Genomic DNA, 19,114 nt, shown 5'->3' on the forward strand with positions numbered 1-19,114 from the left:
GCTGTTGCCATGGCGACCCAAAGCGAGGAGGAAATGAGCGAGCGCCCGGCGTTGCGGCGGACCGGTTTTGAGAGACGGCACCACAACGAACTCCCGATTTTTGGTATTTCAAAAAGAAGGGCCGTAGTGCGTTCGCAATTGCGTTAAAAAACATGTTTTAGGATTGCCGTAATTAAATGTTATAGAGATGTCGCCTACAAAGCTTCTAAATTTCCTGATTTTTGACGTCACCGATCAAAAGAAGCGAGGAGGCGAGACGCGGGAAAATCAAACGCCAAAAATAAAAAGGCGCGCGCGCGCGCGGGAAAATTTTTTTTCGCGATGCGGTTTTTTTTTTTTGCGTGTCTATGACTGCAACTTGCATCGTTTTAGACAATAAAAATAAATACGACCTTTGGGGTGTCAGTGCCCCTTTAAGATTTTAATTCATGAAAAAAAAAAAAAAAAATCTGATTCACCTATCACATGCTATGTTTTTGTTTCCATTTTTCGGTTGTTTCAGCAAGGGAGTTCGCGCAGGCACCCAGAACGCTTGATGGTGTAGGGCCAGTGTTTGCGGCCCATTGTGATTTGCACCAGCTGTACCCCATACTAACAGACAAAAATAAATGCAGTCTTGAAGGGACAAACGGGCGATTTCCGTGCGCCGTCGTTGCTACTGACGAACTACATCTCACCACTGACACAGGTAGTGTCCTGGTGTGCCCATACCAGCCATCTTCGACGTCCAGTTCCGAAAATGCCAAGAACCACTCGCCAACAGCCGTTGGAGTGGTGCTTGCAGCTACTGTTTGTAAAGTTCAGACACTTTTTTTTTTTTTTAATTTGGCGTTTTATACATTTTTTTGTTTTGTTTCCAAGGTACAAGAACCGCCAAGCTCTGTAACGTCGATACAGTCCAAACTCATGGTATAAATACCACTCTGTTACTTGAAAAGGACTCAATTTCCTCAACCTTTGCTCCCAGTCATTTGCCTTGTTTTCAAGGGTCCTCGATCAACGAGCTACGTCTTCACACTCGCGCTTCTCTATTACAATCCACAACCCCTCCCCTCAAAAAAAAAGAAAAAGAGGTTTATCAATAAATACAACGGCACCAAGAACTTTCAGCCTTTCCAGTCTGGTGAAGAAAGAAGACCAGCGAAGCTGTACTATGGTCAGACGACCTCAAGGACGACTTCTTGGACGACCTCAAGGACATCTAGGACGACTTCTAAGACGACCTTGAGGACAACCTCAGGGACGACATCTAGACGACCTCAAGGATGACACCTAGGACGACGTCTAGGACGGCCTCAAAAATGACTTCAAGGATGATTTTGAAGACATCTGGGACGACCTCAAGGATGACTTCCGTGACAACCTTGAGGACGAGTTCGAGGACAACGTCTAGGACGATTTCGAGGACAACCTCGAGGACGACCTCAAGGAAGACGTTTAGGACGACCTCAGGACAACTTCTAGGACGACCTCAAGGACGACATTTAGGACGACCTCCAGGACGACCTCGAGGACGACGCCTAGAGAAATTCAGCCTCTCCACTCTGGTGAAAACCAGAGTGGAAAGGCTGGAAAGGTTGTCGCCATCTCTGAGCAAGGCCGGCAAGCCGATTGTCTGGTTGCCGCCGTCGCTCATAGATGGCGGTAGCTGTCCAGTGTTTTATTTTCTTTGCAGGGGACACGATCCTGGGGAAACTAGCCCCTAACAGCCTCTGCTGTAAAGACAAACTGAATATGACCCGGCAAAGTATGGTTGTACGAGTTCCGTAATCACAAGGCAGAAAAAAGGGTAGGATTTCTGTTTATTGTTCTTATCATAGGACCAGACCAGTGGCATAGCCAAGGAAAAGGCTTATAGAACTTCAGCATCTACCCCCCTCCCTCCCTCGCTCCCCCTCCTCCTCCGTCCTCCCCCCCCCCCCCCCCCCCCCCCCCAAAAAAAAACAAAAACACAAAAGACTGCGACGTTACAGGATTAGATAGACCGATTCTCAAGTTGGTGTACCACAATAAAAATAAAAATTAATGAAAAACTTCGGAGCTCAGAGGGAGACCTTTCCTCAAAGAGAAAGGACAGTGGCTACTCCAAATTGTTTTTCTTTTCATCGGCCTTGAGCAACTATACATGCAAGGCGCAGCCATGCATGTGTGTCAACAGGAACGTAAACTTTTGCAAAACAATGTAACAAAGAATACAGTATCTGAATTATATAGCCTCCCACATCAAAAGAACAGACTATCGATTTTACATGCAAGCATAGAACGTACCTCGTTCGTTGCGAGGCGTGCAACCTACAACAAACTACGGCCAATCGACCCACTTTAATCAATGACGTTTGCAAAAGCTCTCAACTGCCCAAAAAAAAAAAAAAAAAAAAAAAGCGAAAATGAAACGGTGCTTGGAATTGATCAGCCACCAAAGCCGGAAAGGCTTTTTGAAATCCGAATGCTTGAGCATGCCTGAACGCGAGACAAATGTTTTTCTTTATTTACTGGCCACAAGGCACCCTCTTTCCAAAACCTGCACTGCCGCACTTGACATTACTTGTAAGACAACTGCAAACACATCAAGGGGCTTTATACCACACGAGAGAAAACTGTTCTTGGTTAACCGTTTAATAAGAGAACAAAAAAAAAAAAAAAAAGATGCACACACAAAAACTAGAAAATTAGAAGTGCAGGTGCTTCAGTGTCGGGTCCCAGGCCCAGCCAAGCCGGATGTTCCGTACAGCGTCTACGAGAATGTGTGCCCTCGAAAAATGGGTGCACCGGTACATACAGCAAGAGCCAAGTAGATCTAACCCACTAAAACAAAAAATTCCTAAGATCAGTTTTCTGTGCTAAAACGCTGTATTTTGGTGCATTTGTTTTTTTGAATATATCAAATTTGTTTTAATTAAAAGTTATGACTAAAAACACAACTTTCTTCTAGACCAATGTGGAGTGCCAGTGCAAAAAAATAAAAATGCTGCTATGGGTCTTTGATTGACGGAAAACAGGGGAGTAAAAAAAATCATACTGATTTTGCACCTGTTCTCCTAGTCAAAAACTTAAATGGCCCGTAAGAATGTTTTTAAATTTTTTATTTAACAAACTAAGAGGAAAATTTTGGGTTTTATTTTCAACATTCGGCTGACAAGAGCGTTTCCTTCCGTACTTTCATCGAATAAACCCCTTCATCTGGATTCCCTTTCAGGTTCAATGACGGTCGGGTAGCACGTAAACATGACTTATGCGACTTGCAGCGTGTCCCAAACAACAATTTAGAGGTTTTCTGTTTTTTTTTACCGCAAAAACAAACGACGCATTGCCGAATGCTCAGCTCCCGCCCAAATTTAGCGCTCTCGGTTTGAATCGGATGCCAAAGTTTCAGAGCTAACCGTTAACTTACTCAAAAGTTACGTCGTTTTCTGAAAATTATAATGAAAAAATGAAGCCTGCTCTCGGTAAAACCGGCGCCGTTCAGCTCCGCGTATTTGAGGGCTCCGTCAACCGCCATTTTTCCATCGAAAATTTCAAAAAATTGCTCGTAACTTTTAAACAAAATAACGGCTACTTCTGAAACTTTAGCATCTGGTCCAGACTGCCGGAGCTGCATTTAGGCGAAGAATGGGCGTTCGGCAATGCGTAGCTTAATTTTGCGATGAAAAACGACGACCTCGTAAATGTCTTCATGGGAAACCCTGCACACGAAGCGGGTTAACTCCGCCTGGCCCACGTGGTACCGACTTCGCGCCGGGGTCTCTGCCCCGCGAGGGCCCCTCTGCCGGGGGGCCTCAGTGCCTCCTGGCCTCGCCCACGATGCGCAGAATGTGGAGGAACAGGTTGACGACGTCCAGGTAGAGCTCGATGGTCGCCAGGATGTACTCCTCGGGCGACACCCTGTGCATGATCATGTGCGTGTCGAAGATGAGGAAGAAGGAGAAGAGGGCTGCCCCGGCCAGGGACAGCACCAGCTCCAGGTGGCTGCTGGCCACCACAAATTGCAGCAGGCCTCCCACCACCAGCACCATGAGGAAGGCGTACAGCCTGCAACAGCCCCAGACAGGAGTCCTTCACCACGACGTGTCCTACGTGCCGTCGTCACACCAAGCGAGATTTCACATGCTTTTTGTAGAAGCTACTTTTTGACGGCATATTGTTTGTTGGGCTTTAGTCGATAAAAATAACCAGTTCTAGATGGCAATAGACCGATCTCACGAGGAGTTGCGCGACGCCACCGCTGCCGCGGTGCATTCTGGTACCTGTAGTTCTCCCCAGTTTTCCGGCGGCGTCGGCGCGCATTGTACGCCCGGCGTTTGGAAATTTTCGGGTTAGCACGAGACTTTTAGCCAGGTGTTGACTCATGGTTTTCAATCGGTGGCTTCACATGTTGTATGCCACGGAACTATAATAACAGCACCAGGCAAAAAGGCCTCGGATATTATGTCGTTTCGCAAGAAAGAAGCATGGCAAAGAAAGGTCGACAGAGCCAGACAGAGCGGCAGGAAAAATAGCGTTTTACGATTTTTTTCGCGATTTGCTTCATAATTTATATCCAATTATTGCACGTTAGCTAAAATATGTAAGATTACAGGGCACGAGACATAGAGCGTGCCGAGGTGTTCCGTAAGCTGGAATCTCTCTGACCATTTGCTCCGTAGCGGCCTATTAGTTGGTCTATTTCAAACAGGACCTCCGCACTGCTTTGCGAAGCCGTTTTTAATACACTTCTTACTCGGTGTATTATGGTGGTTATAACTGTTATTGCGACGACATGTTTCAAGCACAACTGTGCTTCAAAAGATCAGGACAATCACTAAAAAAGAGCAGCGACTCCCGATATGCACCACTTGATATAAAACAACTTTTTTTTCGGAAACAGCCTTCATTTTTTTTTTTCATACCAACGCAAAAAGATTATATAATGAAATTTAGAAGTGCAACACGTACTTACCACCAAAAATGTAACAAACGAACCTCATCCATTGTGTGGTGGTCTATTAGGCTGGTGTTACTGATCCATTCTGCACTAGCACCAGTCGAGACCGCAGAAAAAAGCTTCCCCCGTCGGGAGACTGTTAGCGTTCGGATCTTGCGCAAACAAAATAGAACTGAATAGAAACTGTGCACGAAAAATCATCTCCACCCCAAGCTTTCAGGTATCTGGCATGGTTGCTTCTTTTTGATAGATGCCAATCATTACGGCGCGTCAGGCATGGCCTTTCTGTAGATCAGTTCTTTGTATGCAGGCTTCTCCCGTTGTTCATCTGTACTCTGTCGCACGGGCTGTCAACCAGAATGAAACAACTTTAAGAAAACTATTGCTGACCGAGGAAGTCTATTTAGTTCCTCTTACTTGATGGCTGATTAAACGTTATGCACAAGACTGAGCACCACCAAGCTCAGTTTTTCATCACATTTGATGCTGTTCCGTGGTGCTACACCGAGCCAATGGTCCATCGAATTTTCTTGGTCTTTGCTAATGCACTAGATGTTCACTTGTTTGCAAGGTAATTGAGACGTCCGAGGAGTCGGAATGCTCGAGTACGGTGGCGCCGTTGTTTTGTTTTGTTTTTTCCGCGGCCGCAGTGGGATTACCCCGTGAACGGCAGTGGGCTCACGCGTTCACGAAGACGAAGAAGCAGACGACAAAGCGATTCTAAAGCGATAAGACGACTGAAACTGCTTTTCTGCACTTGCTGAGAAAAGTAAGGCATCACAAACAACACAATCTTATGAAATAAAAAACATGCAAGAGATTCAAGGTGGTACCGGGGCGTGCCAAATGATAATTTATGATGATGTACGTACGCGCAGCTGTATGTAGCCGGGGAACCGGGAAGGGATGACTACAAGTAGCATGGCGGCGGCACCACTTCCGGAATGCGCGCGCCTGCGCAGTTCGCTTGGTGACATCGGTCTATTGGGTGTCTAGCAAACTTCCAGCAACGAAAATACAAAAATATAACAAAAAAATCGGTGGAGATTCGCAGTTGCTCTCCAATTTGACCGAGCACGGTGTAAAAAAAGTGCCGGGACTCAGAATGCCAAGCGGCCAGTGTGGCTCACCCTGCTCCCCACGTGGAGAAGTCACGCTTGCTCTGGAAGGTGTACAGCGTGAGCCCCACAGTCACACCCAGCGTTAGCAGGAACGCCTGGAGCACCGCCATCTGGTCGTAGAAGGACACTGCAACGAAGAAGGGGCGACGTCATCTTCCAAAGACGCCTGGTAGCCCCCGGGAGAACAGGGGAGTAATAATCCGCTCTAGTGGACTGTTCCGTGATGGCGCCACTGCCCTGGCACGCGCATGAAGCGTGCATGTGACATCATCCAAGAATAAAAGCAGCAGCATGCACTGCTCGCTCAGTTGTCTATCTTAATTTTAAGCTGTCAGAGTCGGATGTCTCACTACTTCGTCCTGGTGCGGCCTTTTGCGGCCCCCGTTGGTTCCTCTCACTGGGTCGTCGCCTACCCTGCGACTTAGGTACTCGGCCGTCCGTCAACAGCCCATCACGTAACACAGACTACAACAACGAGGCTCCGGGTTGTTTCTCAAACTTTCGCCAATAATATGGTCGGAACATTCAGGCCCACTGCCAAGTCCACGTAGGGCCTCCCTTTACCGGTCCCAACCACTAATTTGAAGACTTTGTGAAGATTTGATCCACTGAACCCTGCAAGGCACATTTCTCGGGTTAGCCTTGCTGACTCGAGCGTCTCCTCAGATGCTCGCTTGTTCCGAAGTACGGGCTTGCGGCCAGGGCGTGCAGTTTATTCTGGGATAAACCTCTTGAAATTGTCTCAAAGTATGAAAAAGGTGGACAATAGACCTTTTCAGAAATATGTGGCACTCCCACTGTCTGACGTTCCAATGCAGAGCACATGAAATTATCCAGGAATCAAAGACGAAGTGGGCGCTGGTTTAACATTTTGTAATTTCAAAAGGCAGAGGGCAAGCAAAAAGAAAATATGTGATGACCTCCTTTTGTGATTGCTTTTTCTTTTATGCCTTTTGAGCTCCTAATGATAAGAGAGAAATGATCGAGCTGTTTCTAGGATATGAGGCATTCGAGCAATCATAGGCATACATCAGAACAAGCCCACAATTCCCCTCTCTGCGAGTAACCCTGGGATTTTTCGAAAAGGTCTAGTTGCATCACTTCATCTTTACTCAATTCAGTGTGCTGCCAACATCCACAAACCTTATGCCGCCTAAAGCCAAAAATTGGACTACAAATCAAACCATGCATTCTTCTTTAGACTTCTCTTTCCAATCAATCATGGGCAAATATTGTCACCCAAATCATTCCATTCCTTCGTTGTCCTAACCAGAAAAATTATTTAAAGGAGCTGTGCAACAATTTTTGTACTGTGCACAAATACCGCTTAAAACGGATCCCTAACGTTAATGACCTATGAAACACGCGTTCGTTTTTCACCCCACGCAATAGAAGTCCCAGAAAAAAATTTAAGAAAAACGAGCAGCGTTCACCCCCTCAACTCGCAGCCAGAACAGGCGGCCACGTGATCTGGAGCCGATTATATGCCGCCAGTGTGGATCATAGCCACGCGCTGGGGTTGGCAAAGCGCAGGACACGCGCTGAGTTCCAGACATTGTTATGGCTCGGCTGTTGTCGTCGTTGCAGCGATTGGACACGGGTCACAACCCGAATGCTCCTCGAGCTAGCAATTGTCCCGAGCCCAAGTCGAGTGCCCACGTAATGCTCGGGTCCAATCTATGAACTGCATTCAGATATCGTCACTTGGGTGTACTGCGATCCCCGAGTTACGTCATCAAATTTTGCAAAGGAGAGATTGAATGAAAATGATCGCTTTTGTCCTTGAAATTACACCGCAACAAAGGAGTTTCTTGGCCAATGGCGTTGCGTGTGAGTATCCTTGAGTCCCAGGTGTGCCGGTAAGCTCGTCTAGAGAGAAAAACATTCCAATTTAATATCGTTGCACAGCTCCTTTAAAGACTACTAAAAGATTTTACTTAAGACAATGTTAACCCTGAAAAACCTTCGTCCAAGAAGTTGTATGCAGTCACTCAAATTGATATTAGAATTTCCATTATTAGTTTGCAAAAATCAAAATCAATGTTTCAAATTTTCTCTGCAGCACCAAGATTGGTAGCTTGGCTTCCGTCAATAATTCTTTTACATACTCAACTTTATGAATGCGTGTCCTGTGTTCTTCTATGGCCTTTTGACCCGTCTTTTTTGCACTATTTTTTTCATTGAATAAGCCCAAGTTGATTCGTTTGGTACGGAACATATAAATGTCAGATGACAGATGCATATTCCAGAGATGAGCAAAACTGTTGCCTTACAAGCACATAATTCAATTGCACATTGAATTATGCGCCCTCCTACAAACATTATTAATGTGCACCTTTTAACTTAAATCAATAGAAATTGTTTGCGCAAATTTATGGTACGTTTTTACAAATTGCAAAAAAAAAAAAGGTGACTCTCTAAGGGAAATAGCCTGTTTGAACACCAAAGGCAAGTTCAAACACTTGCGTCTGTTTATGACCCAGTTCTAGCGGTCTCTTACAACGAGAGAACACACTGGCACCATCTGTGAGGTGGCCCTGGAACTGCATTTCCCAAGAGTGAAAGCTTTTCAGTTTTTATGGGACTATATATATATATATATATATATATATATATATATATATATATATATATATATATATATATACACAACCTAAGACAATGGGTTGTACATTGTGAAAAAATTTTCATACAAAAAAAAGAAACAAAATAAAACATATAAGAGGAACCGTAAGTACTCCCACGACTACCCGATAGAAGGTGTCAGTGCGTTCTCTCGTCCCAAGAGATCACGAGAAATTATAAGGCAATAAGTCGTGAGCTGCCACAAGTGTCCAAGGGCAGAGAAGAAAGGATGCAAAAACCACTCACCCACAACTGCCACGGTGTAAGACTGTACAAAGGTCTGGAACGAAAGAAAGACGAGATCAAACAACTCCGAAACTGACATTAAACCAAGCGTGGCGGGGCCATCGTAATTTCATGCAGCAAGAGCCCAAGCTACGCCACAGTGCAAACGAAAGACGTCTTCGACCATTTCTCGTGTTGTGGCTGCCCAACCTACGCAACCACGGCACGAGTTCCTGCCCACTGCTCAATGTGGCGAGCCAGAACGAATCGCCAATCTGGTCCTTCTGCTCATTCTCACGTGGACAGAGTTTTCTTCTTCTCTCGACGGGATAGCTTAACGTCGACGCACGAGCGGCATGCAGTTTCCAAAGACTGAGAAACCTTGGCAACGTTGAGGAGGGCTCTCCCCGGAGCAAGACGCCCGCTAGGGCCACTTTAGATGGAACCGAAAGCCGAGTGCTACCACGGAGTCGTCACTGCATGAGAGACTCGGCAGCTCCGTGGCATTGTGCGATCCAATCCGCTCGTGTTTGTTCAAGTAAATATTATGAAACGTAAGCAAAGGCTGCTTTGTGTCAGCAGCGGGGGCCAATGGACCTATCTCGAGTAACGAGCGCCTTCTGGGAAGTTGCTGCAAACTACGTATGAAGGACAGCCCAAGATGCCTCCGCCCATCAAAACACATGGGCATCGTGGCATTGTATACTGGTTTTCGTTGCTTTTTTATGCGGAATACTACGGATGCTCGAAAAAGAATCGTCAAAAAAGACAAAACACACAAAAAGATAGAAGCCGAACATGTTGGTCGTACGGCACAGAGAACTCCAAAACTGGCGAAGGCGGGAAGTGTGGCCGGGGGAGAGGGAGTATGCGTGCACGGAAGCTCGCTGGAAAACGTCCATTCACAGATTTATCGAGCCCGAGAACTATTCCTTGGCCCCTCCGGTGAGCATGGACCGTTCCCTCGAGCCGGGAACGAGAGGTGATTGCAAACAGTGCAAAGACGATGGCGAACGTGACTCACGAAGGCTGTGAGGAGGATGTAGTTGGTCGGTGTCTGCCTCCTCTTCACCATGAGTAGGACCAGCAGGATCAGGGACATGAAGAATGCCCCGGTCACCATCCAGTGGCTGCAGAAAGGCAGCCTTTGGTCACCGTCGGCACCGCGTGGCGTTGAGGAAATTCAAAAACAATGATTCGAGACCCAAAAATCGCACAAAGTAGAGCATTGTGCTCCATTTTTCACGTCGACAACTATTATGCCCGTCAAGGAAGATGCTGGGCTATGTGGAGCACAAGTTCAACAAAGTGCCACCCTCAAAGAGCATTCTCTGGATGCCACATTTGAGTGCAATAGTCGCGGTGTACGCTCAGAACGTGCTCACACTTATAGGCTGCTACGACTGGTAATCTCGATGGCAAGGTATACCTTATTTATTCGAATATAAGGCGACGCTTTTTTCCCAAATCCGTAGTCTCAAAGTCAAAGCCCTTATATTCGAAGCTCAGTATCGCAATATGACGATTTTTTTCCTTTTTCTTGGGTCCTTCAACTGCCCCCCTCGCCTTATATTGAAATAAATATGGTACACGTTGCTAAAGCATCGTGGAAACTCTTCTTAGCATATGTGCTCAGCAGCCGCCAACTCAGCTAAGACTGCCAGTGAATGCCCACTATACTTCTTCCTCTCCTTGCCAAGTTAATACAGTTGGCAAGTCAGGGTTGCCAAACACTGTGATAGGGCAATTTATTTGTAACTAAAATAATCATATATGCTCCGCTTGAGACCGTATCACAATAGTCTCAGAATTTTTACTCAAGTACCGCGGTAGGTGCGACAACACGAGGTGGCGGTTCATTGTGCATGCGCAGTCATGCATATCCCAAGTCCTTGGAAGCGCCCAGGCTTGTGCGATTCGTCATCGGTTGAGTAGCGTGTTTGTACACAGCTGCCTTCAAACGGCACTTACGTCATAAAAAGAATTTAATCATGCATTTAAGTGACGCACATGATATCCGAAGGTCCGAGAAGCTCCCCGCTCGTCGGACGTCAGTGTAAAATTTATGTTTCGTGAACGCAGAGCGAAAGAGAAGGCCCGTCCCCAACCCGACGCTCCGCAAGGACACTTTCCCGCGAGCGCTGTAGTAAAATTTGGTGCATGTGACTCCTTCTCCACCAATGAGGAGTTGGCGGTAAAAAGGAATGGAAGGCCATAGCTCTGGCTCTACCATAGTTGCTCCAGTCATAACTACAGTGAGTAATGCGTGGAAACAATGTCGGCCGAACCCACTTTTGGCTGATGTAGAGCTTTGCTGCCGGAGTGAACATGGTGATGGCCGTGATCACCGTGGTCAGGAAGAACTGCACACTCAGGATGCCGTACACCTTGCGCAGGAATCCTGCAGAGGCAGACGGCCAGAGTGAGACACGGCCGGTGATCCGGGGCAAGCACGGCATGCAACAGTGTCGTACGGCTGAGCCAAAGCCAAGTCTCTCTTGGCCACTGCTTGGCATCTGTCACCACTTATGTCACATCCCATTTGAGAACCGGCAGTGTTCCCCCCCCAAACATGGGGCCATTGAAGGATCAGACAAAAATAAGAAGATGCGAAAAAAATTGTTGTACACTATTCTCAATATTATAAGTGTATTTATTGCGCACAAACTTAAATTATCATGTCGTTCGAAGCATAGTTCTGACTTTCAACACTAAAGACTGAAACATGTGTGTGAGAATTATCTCAAAATCAAACCATGCAAAGGTTGTTTCACGCTACTGTTGAAATTTACCGTAAAATCCTGAGCAAGTGCCCACTGAAAATTTGGAGATAATCATGTAAAAATGGAGGATGGGCTCTTGGGCAATTTTCGAATGTTACAAAATTAAGGGGTGGGCACTTATTGTGGAAAGAGCCGATGCTCTGTATTTTAGGGTATGTGTATTTATTGCGTGCAAACTGAAGACACAATCTCAATAAAAGCATATCCGTGATTTTCGTGCAACAAATTTCCAGGTGTGCTAGTTTTTCGATAAATGGTGTGGTACTACATTTTTCAGTTCTGACGTTCGCGCACTTACGGTTGATTTTGCGCACATGTGTCCTAGACTTTTACCTTGTACTCTGGTTATTAAAACATCTGTCATCATTTTGCTTTCTTCTTTGTATATTTTTTTTTAAATTTAGTTCATGTCTCGCAGGTCTGTGCTGCATTCTGTCCCTCCGATATCGATTGAGGAAGTATGTCACAGGTAGCAGCTAAACACCGAAGAAAAAAAATGACCGCATCTCCACGTGGTGAATGATGTTGATTGGGGCGAAGCTCTGGTGGTGCTGATGATACTGATTTGTTCATAGGTAGTGCTGATGGTGCTGATTATTTTTTTTTTATTGCTCATAGGTAGTGCTGAGTTCCGGGTTGCATTTCGACTTAATTATTACTGCTTTATGGTCGGTGAAATGCAGAGCCAGCGGTTCTTCTAGCGGATCAGCTTGGATCCGCTAGAAGCCGTGGGAACGCATCTCCACCGCTTAAGCCAACGGTCCATGTCAGACAGAGAATGTGCGCTATGGAAAATGGTTATATACGCATTTGAGCATTTGACCGCTGCGCCTTCTTGTCTACAAACGTTGAGCCAACGCATGCAAAGTTTAACACGATTATATACGCATTTGGCCGCAGCGCCCTCCCCTGCATAGACGCTGAGCGGCTACATGCGTTTCATCCATGACATCCCCAGCTCTTGAGTTACTACCACATCTCAGAGCCCCATACTCGTCCCGCAGTTGTGGCCGAGTGGTTAAGGCGATGGACTAGAAATCCATTGGGGTCTCCCCGCACAGGTTCGAATCCTGTCGACAGCACAAACATTTTTTCTTTTTTTAAGAAGACAGATGGGATGGCAATTGATGTGAGCATGGATGCCGGACGGACAAGGCTAAGGAGCTTCGCCCTTAAAAAAGTACTGTTACCGTTACTCTTCTGGTCAACAAATAATTAAAGCAGGCTGCTAAGGTCAACCTTCAACAAACTGCGCGTGTTCCGACGAAGGTACACAGCAGGGTTAACAAACATAGTTTCCGGGGCTCAGACAGACGTGCGGGGTGACAGAACACAGCATGGACAAGAACCCATATTCAGATTGACGACTAAAAATGACCCGCAGGCAAAATGTTGCACACAATTCGCACTGCACCAGAAATTTTCATGACTTCTTTTATGAGGACGGAAATTATAGCCACTTATAGTCTGTCGCAGGTTAAGAATAGTGAGACAAAGTCCTCCCACAATGTCTTTCACTCTTTCCACTTTAGCAGAGCAAACGCTGGAGGAGGCAAATGGAGAGGAGGAATCTACCAATCAAATGGCAATCACAGAGCATTCAACGCCGACCAGCCAACCAGCCTTCCCGCCCGCCCCCCTCCGTCCCGCCCCCCCCCCCCCCCCCCCCCCCCCCTCCGCGAATTTCTGCGACTTTAACCCTCAACACTTTACAACACTACATGACAAGGGCTTAAAGGGGCCCTGGGAAGAACTTTTGTACTGGTTTTTAGTTTGCACCGAACCTGAGCGCACTGAACGTAGTAACTTAATGAAACTTTTCTTTTCTCAAATTTTGCTTTATTTTAAAAGTTATAGGCAAATTAAAATTACAAAGACAAGCAAAAATAACCTCCTTCATGACGTCCTTGGTTGCTTGAGTGGCCGTGAACAAGAGGAGAGGCAGTGAGTTCAGCGAGCGCTCACAGCTGCCGCACTCCGTGTTGACGGCTCGAGAGGGCGCCACTAAAGCACGTTCTGACTTTTGGAAACGCAGTGCTATGCATGAAATCCGAAGTGCATGCGAGACTAGAAATAAAACAGTGCGGCCAGTTCAGAACGGGAGCCCAGCTTTGCACTGCCATACTGCCAAAGGGCCAAACCACAAGCTAAAGCTGCTTGCCGAAGGCCTTGGAAACACTCGGCACCGGTCGGATCCTCCAATCCATATGACCGCAGAGCCGCCGCATACATCTGGGACCTTTCTACGCTCGTTGGTGCCTGATCCCACTACACCTTTCTAGTATGCGCCGCCTTTTCCACCACTTGGTGGCGGGTATGTCGATGGGTCATTTCTTCTTTCCGTACCTTCTAAACTGCATTTGTTTCTTTTCTGATATAAAATACTGAACAAATACTACTTTTATGAATAACTGAAACGGTTCGCGCCACTTATATTTTGTATTTCGACTAAAAAGAAGCTTTTAGTGGCTCTGACCAGTAGTAAGCCCAGGACCAAAGACGTCACATATCGCGCGCTTCCAGCACCGCGGGTCGCCCCCGTAGGTTGAGGAGGTTTCCGTGTCGACCAGTTAAAATATGACGCACTGATACTTAGTTACTCTCTGTGCCCGCTGGGTTGCCCGAACCCCAAGAGACGTGGAGACTGCAAAAAAGGTAGACGCTTAAATATGATTGCAGGGCCCCTATAACGTGCGTCAAGCAACTACTGCACACATTTTCAGCCTGCGATATATACCAAACAAACTCCGCGCTTCGGAAAATTCGACCAAACTGCAGGTTTTCAACTTCCGAAAAGAAAAATTAGCTGGCACTCCAGTGCAGCGCTGTCGTGTCGTCGCGGTGTTCGATGGCAGACAGCGGGGCTGGATTAGGCAACGTAGGCCGCGGTCCCGGATTAAAAAGAGGGCAGGCATTAGGCTACGGACTGGTATGAGCCGACAGATGAAGACTCGTTCAGGATAGTGCGACGGACGCGTATGTGTGCGTACTCGCCTAGTCTGACGTAAACATTGGATTTGGAGACGTTGTTGTTGTAGCAGAAGTCGTCCATGATCGAGTTCTTGCTGGAGTGGTCGTCGACGTTAATCTTCACGTCCGCCATTGAGGATTGCTTGGGAATGGGCTTCTCGGGTTAGCTGCACTAGGTTGTTACACAGACGGCACAAACCAACACGAACGAAGCGAGAGAACTGGGCAAATACTGCAAAGCCAGCGAAATAGCGCAGCTGCCGCAGCTTAACGGAAAACTGGAAAACGGAACCTTTAGCCTTCGCCACCTCCGCAACTATTTGACTATTCTAGGTACACTAGGTACTGTAGCGCTGCCATCCGGTAAAATAATTTACTAAAAAAACAAATTATTACCTTATTTACAAATAATAACTTACAGAAACACTTATTTTAACTCTAATTATTTATTTAATTTTTATTAAAAACTTGTTAAAACTTAGAACGTCGGCGTGACGTCACGGACGTGAAAATAAGGACGATAAGGACCATAAGGACTTCAGCCAACGCGGCCGATTCGAACTGTCCGGCGCCAGTCTTTACATATAGTGCTCTAGTCTTTACCAGTGTATTTGACGGCACCAAGCCAGTGTTGCCAACCGTAGGGTAATTACCCTACTTGTAGGGTATTTTAGGCATTTATGGTATATTGTAGGGCTGTAGGGCCGTCCGGCCATTTCCCCGCCAAAAGTAGGGTAATGTCAGACGTTGCTTCTTCAACGGCGAGTACGGCGAGCATAAAAAAAAAAAAAAAAAGAAAGCTGCCGCGCAAGTTTTGCATATTTTTACAACCCGTGTGCTGCCACACCACAACATCATGCAAAACGAAAGAATCCAAGTTGCAAGACGTGCTAATTGAGAGCACCACACACCAAGTTGGAGTATGTAGGCTCCCTAAGTTGGAGAGGATTGGAGAGCTGGAGCAAGTGGGAGAGGTGGGAGGAGGTGGAGTTGCGCTTAGGAACTTTGGAGCCAAAAGAGGTATCTTCCCAGTGGAAATGGTCCCGCCAATTTTTTTTTTCTGATGACTGGTCCATCCGGCGGTCCTTGTTACACCTGCGAAACACGTGGCACCGCGGGCGGAACCATCCCGAGCCCACCAGGACGGGTCCATATCGCTTGAGCGAATGATGTTTTAGCGAACAGCGACATCTGAGCGAATCGACGTTGTAGCGAAGAACGGGGGCCGCGCTGCGCTTACGCCGTTTCGCGGCGACAGTCTGCTGCGGCTCATTACAAAAATGCTAACCCATTTGGCCCACCCGAAAACGCCACTTCGCGGCGTCCGACCTTTCGCTAAAGTGTCATTCGGTGAAACGTGGGCGTTCGCTAAAACGTCATTTGATTAAGTGAGTGCATCCCGGGGACTGGAGGCATTCACTTGAGCGAACGACGTTTTAGCGAACGAAGCCGAAACAATGACGTTTCCTCGAATGACATTTTAGCGAATACGGAGGGGTCGCCGGTTTCCTATCCTCCCCTGGTGTAAAAGCCTAGTTTGTCCAAATAGTACCTTAGTTTGACGAATCCCTAGGCGGTACACCCAAAGAAGCTAATATACCGTTCGGATTAGCCTCCTTTTGTAATGAGCCGCCTTGTCTGACGCCGCGAGTGCTCGTTCCGCGTAGCCCAGTTTTTAATTTCACGGCAAATCAACTAAACATGTTGGTTGGGGATGTCTGTGCGCTCGCTACATCACTGTGGTGCTGATGCTACACAGCGCACATGCAAGATGCAAGCAATGTCAACATGGTGTTCTAGAATAACGCAGGTATGCGCGTGTATGCGTGCCCTGTCGCTTTGTACTGTATTAATATTAACCTGTATCATCATAATCCATGCAACAGTATTATTTGAACAAAGATTTGCCTCGTAGGGTAAAACGTAGGGTAATAAGAAATATTCGTAGGGTAATGTAGGGTTTTCTGGACGCTGCCGTGGGGTATTTTCGAAAAATAGGTTGGCAACACTGCACCAAGCTCGTGCTTGATGAACTGGCTGAACCAGCTGAACCAGCTGAACCAGCACCGCCCTTTTACATCGTAACCACCACCACCCCGTGGTCGTAACGGTTACGGCGTCAAAACCTCGTCAGATATGCATCAGCGAAGGCGGCGATGACCCGAGAGGTCTCCCGTCGTCATGGTTCCAGATGAATGACAAAGGTGGCGTTTTCGGGGCACCTTCCGATTAGGCATTGATCGGTTCCGAGGGTCGGCGGGGACCTTCTATTTGTGTGGATCCTGAGACTCGCGTGGCTCGCACGCCACGGGTACCTGGCAGAATGGACTGAAGCGGAGCCCGGAGCACTCGGCTGCGTCAAATCGCGAAAGCTCAAGGCACATTTCCGACTAGTTGCCAAGAAAAGGCAAGTCCCGGACCTTCGCTGTAGTGTCACCAGTCAAAACTGTGCGTCAAATGGGCCAAATATGGGCCCCATGAAGCAGAGGCAGAGCTGTGTTTAGGCTGCGTCTACAAGAGGATCGAGGGAAGGAAAGTAGCCTTTGCTACCCCATTCCCTCCTCTTCTTGAGGGGGGTTGTGGCAGTGGGTGGTGCCCTCACCTGTCCCAAACCAAGGGCTGCTCGATCCTGCATGTTGAACGGCACCCTGGCAGCACACGTATATAGTGTAGTACTTCCACCCTTAAGATATGTTCTAATGTGCCATGGACGTCCTGGGGACATTCGTAGTGAAGTCACTGGCTGCCTCGGGCACTTGTGGGGGACGGTGGTCTCTGAGCATGCATCCTCTCTCTCGAACCCAACCTGCTGCTTTGGATCACTGAGAAGAGAGGGGTTCTTTCTCATGAGATGCATTCACTCTCTTGAGTGTTTGAGCATCCTAAGTGAACCACACATATAGAAAACGCAAACACAACTAAAAATCGGCAATGAGACAAAGTTAAAAAATATTGAGCAAACAAGTCTTCACTGGTTTGGAGGTTTTTCTCACTCACGCCCTGACCAATGGTGATGGCACAGTGCCCGAGTGGAGGTGGTGCACACCCTGGCCATGCAGTGAAGCATCCAGTGCTCAGAACTGCAAGCCCCTTTTGAAGGCTGTGTGCACTTATAATATGTATCCGTCTTTTTTTTTTTTTTTTCAGGCCCTGCAGCATGGTATGGAAATTGACATTCTGGTTGCCCTTCCTGGTTTTGCTGCCACCGTGCGGTATGCTGGCTTTTTTTTTTTATGTTTCTTTTCTACTTTTTGGGAGACTTTTCCCCCCCAGGCTTTTATTGAGTAATGTCACTTACAGGCTCGACAGCTAAGGAGTGGCGGAAATAATCCCTGGAGAAGGGGAACAAGGGGGACAAAAGACAACGGTCATTCTTGGCCAGCTCTGTTGCACCTTTGCATGAATCGCATTATCATCATAACCTAAGGAGTGCTTTGCAGAACATCATAATAGGTTTTCAACCTGGGGTTTCCTAGAGTGGGCACTTGATATGTTCATTGCTTATGTTTCGGATGTTTTAAAAATAGGGGGTGTGTTCTTAATGCAATACAAGTTCATGCTCGGTATATTACGGTAGTTGCTTTTGCACCAGTAAACCCAGGATGATCACCACCGCAGTTTTAGCATAGTCATTATTAATAATCTAGAGGAAACAATTTCATGCATTTTGGTTGCTTAGGAACGCTCAGGCATAGACACAGACAGTGGTGGTCCCCTACCATTAACAATACCTTACAAAGGAGCAGCAAAACATCACCTGTAAGGCTTGTACCTGCCTGGTTCTTTTTTAACTCTTTCACGAGGAAAACACCGGCATCGTGCACTGCATAAAAATAATTAAAGTTGACAGGCACTCCAACAGCTTCAACTCATTTCAGCAGAACGAACACACCTGGCATATTGTCTGTTTTTTTCTTTTGCTTTTTTGTCACTTTCTAATTCTTCCTCTCGGTACCAGCAATGTCGGCACCTACGATTTGGCACATTTTATCCGCCCCTCCCCCTTCTCCCTGGTTTTGATCGGGCGAGGGTAAAAGCGTGTCTAGCCTGGCCATGTCGTGGAAGTGAAATTGGGGGCTCTCGGTCGATCGGAGACGTAACGCTCGACATTGCGTCGCATTTTGGCCACCAGCCGGAGACTGTGACCCGGAGAACCTGACGGACTCGAGGCTGAACCAGATGCCGGAACACACCACACAGAAGTCGTTTCCGAACGGGGCGGTGCACACTTACAAGTGCATGCATGGCTACCGGCCCTTCAACGATCGCCGCAACGCCACCTGCCGCGGTACTGTCTGGGAGCTGGACAACGCACGACCCCTCGGCTGTCACGGTGGGTGGCGCCGCCTACTGTGCTTCGATTGGATCACCGACACAGTCTCGTTTCGCCGTAACCTGGCAAAAAGCGAATGCTACGGCCCCTTCGTGCCAATATGAGCGATGGAGGCAAAGTACATGGCAGCTTTTAC

The 19,114-nt window shown here is 47.2% G+C and overlaps 2 protein-coding genes across 5 annotated transcripts in view; one reads left to right on the plus strand and one right to left on the minus strand.

The window, feature by feature from the left end:
- Positions 1-1,783: 1,783 nt before the first annotated feature.
- On the minus strand, positions 1,784-14,982 carry LOC8040665 (protein lifeguard 4). Its single transcript, XM_029986352.3, has 6 exons — positions 14,670-14,982; positions 11,185-11,293; positions 9,917-10,022; positions 8,914-8,947; positions 6,052-6,169; positions 1,784-4,029 (listed from the first exon to the last, which is right to left on the minus strand). Exons 1-6 carry the CDS (start codon positions 14,776-14,778, stop codon positions 3,777-3,779), a joined length of 729 nt encoding a protein of 242 aa, XP_029842212.2. The 5' UTR covers positions 14,779-14,982; the 3' UTR covers positions 1,784-3,776.
- Positions 14,983-16,643: 1,661 nt separating this feature from the next.
- The window catches only part of LOC120850655 (sushi, von Willebrand factor type A, EGF and pentraxin domain-containing protein 1), a 34,549-nt gene continuing 32,078 nt past the window's right edge, over positions 16,644-19,114 (plus strand). The window contains exons 1-3 of one of the 4 annotated variants that reach the window (XM_040498765.2): positions 16,644-17,052; positions 17,793-17,857; positions 18,778-18,978. In XM_040498765.2, the coding sequence (XP_040354699.1) occupies positions 17,803-17,857; positions 18,778-18,978 (256 nt within the window). In that variant the 5' untranslated portion in view covers positions 16,644-17,052; positions 17,793-17,802. The remainder of the gene's footprint in view (positions 17,053-17,792; positions 17,858-18,777; positions 18,979-19,114) is intronic. The other 3 variants (XM_040498767.2, XM_040498766.2, XM_040223246.3) reach the window with 3 other exon arrangements.

This window comes from Ixodes scapularis, unplaced genomic scaffold (genome assembly GCF_016920785.2).
Source record: "Ixodes scapularis isolate PalLabHiFi unplaced genomic scaffold, ASM1692078v2 PGA_scaffold8__174_contigs__length_109621045, whole genome shotgun sequence".
Taxonomy (NCBI): domain Eukaryota; kingdom Metazoa; phylum Arthropoda; class Arachnida; order Ixodida; family Ixodidae; genus Ixodes; species Ixodes scapularis.

Excerpts from the sequence above, each read along its gene's own strand:
- LOC8040665 (XM_029986352.3), bottom strand. The coding sequence starts at position 14,778 with ATGGCGGACGTGAAGATTAACGTCGACGACCACTCCAGCAAGAACTCG. Across the intron at positions 10,023-11,184 it reads AAGCTCTACATCAGCCAAAA|CCACTGGATGGTGACCGGGG; the intron begins GTGGGTTCGGCC and ends GCCTTTCTGCAG. Across the intron at positions 8,948-9,916 it reads ACATCCTCCTCACAGCCTTC|ACCTTTGTACAGTCTTACAC; the intron begins GTGAGTCACGTT and ends CTTTCGTTCCAG.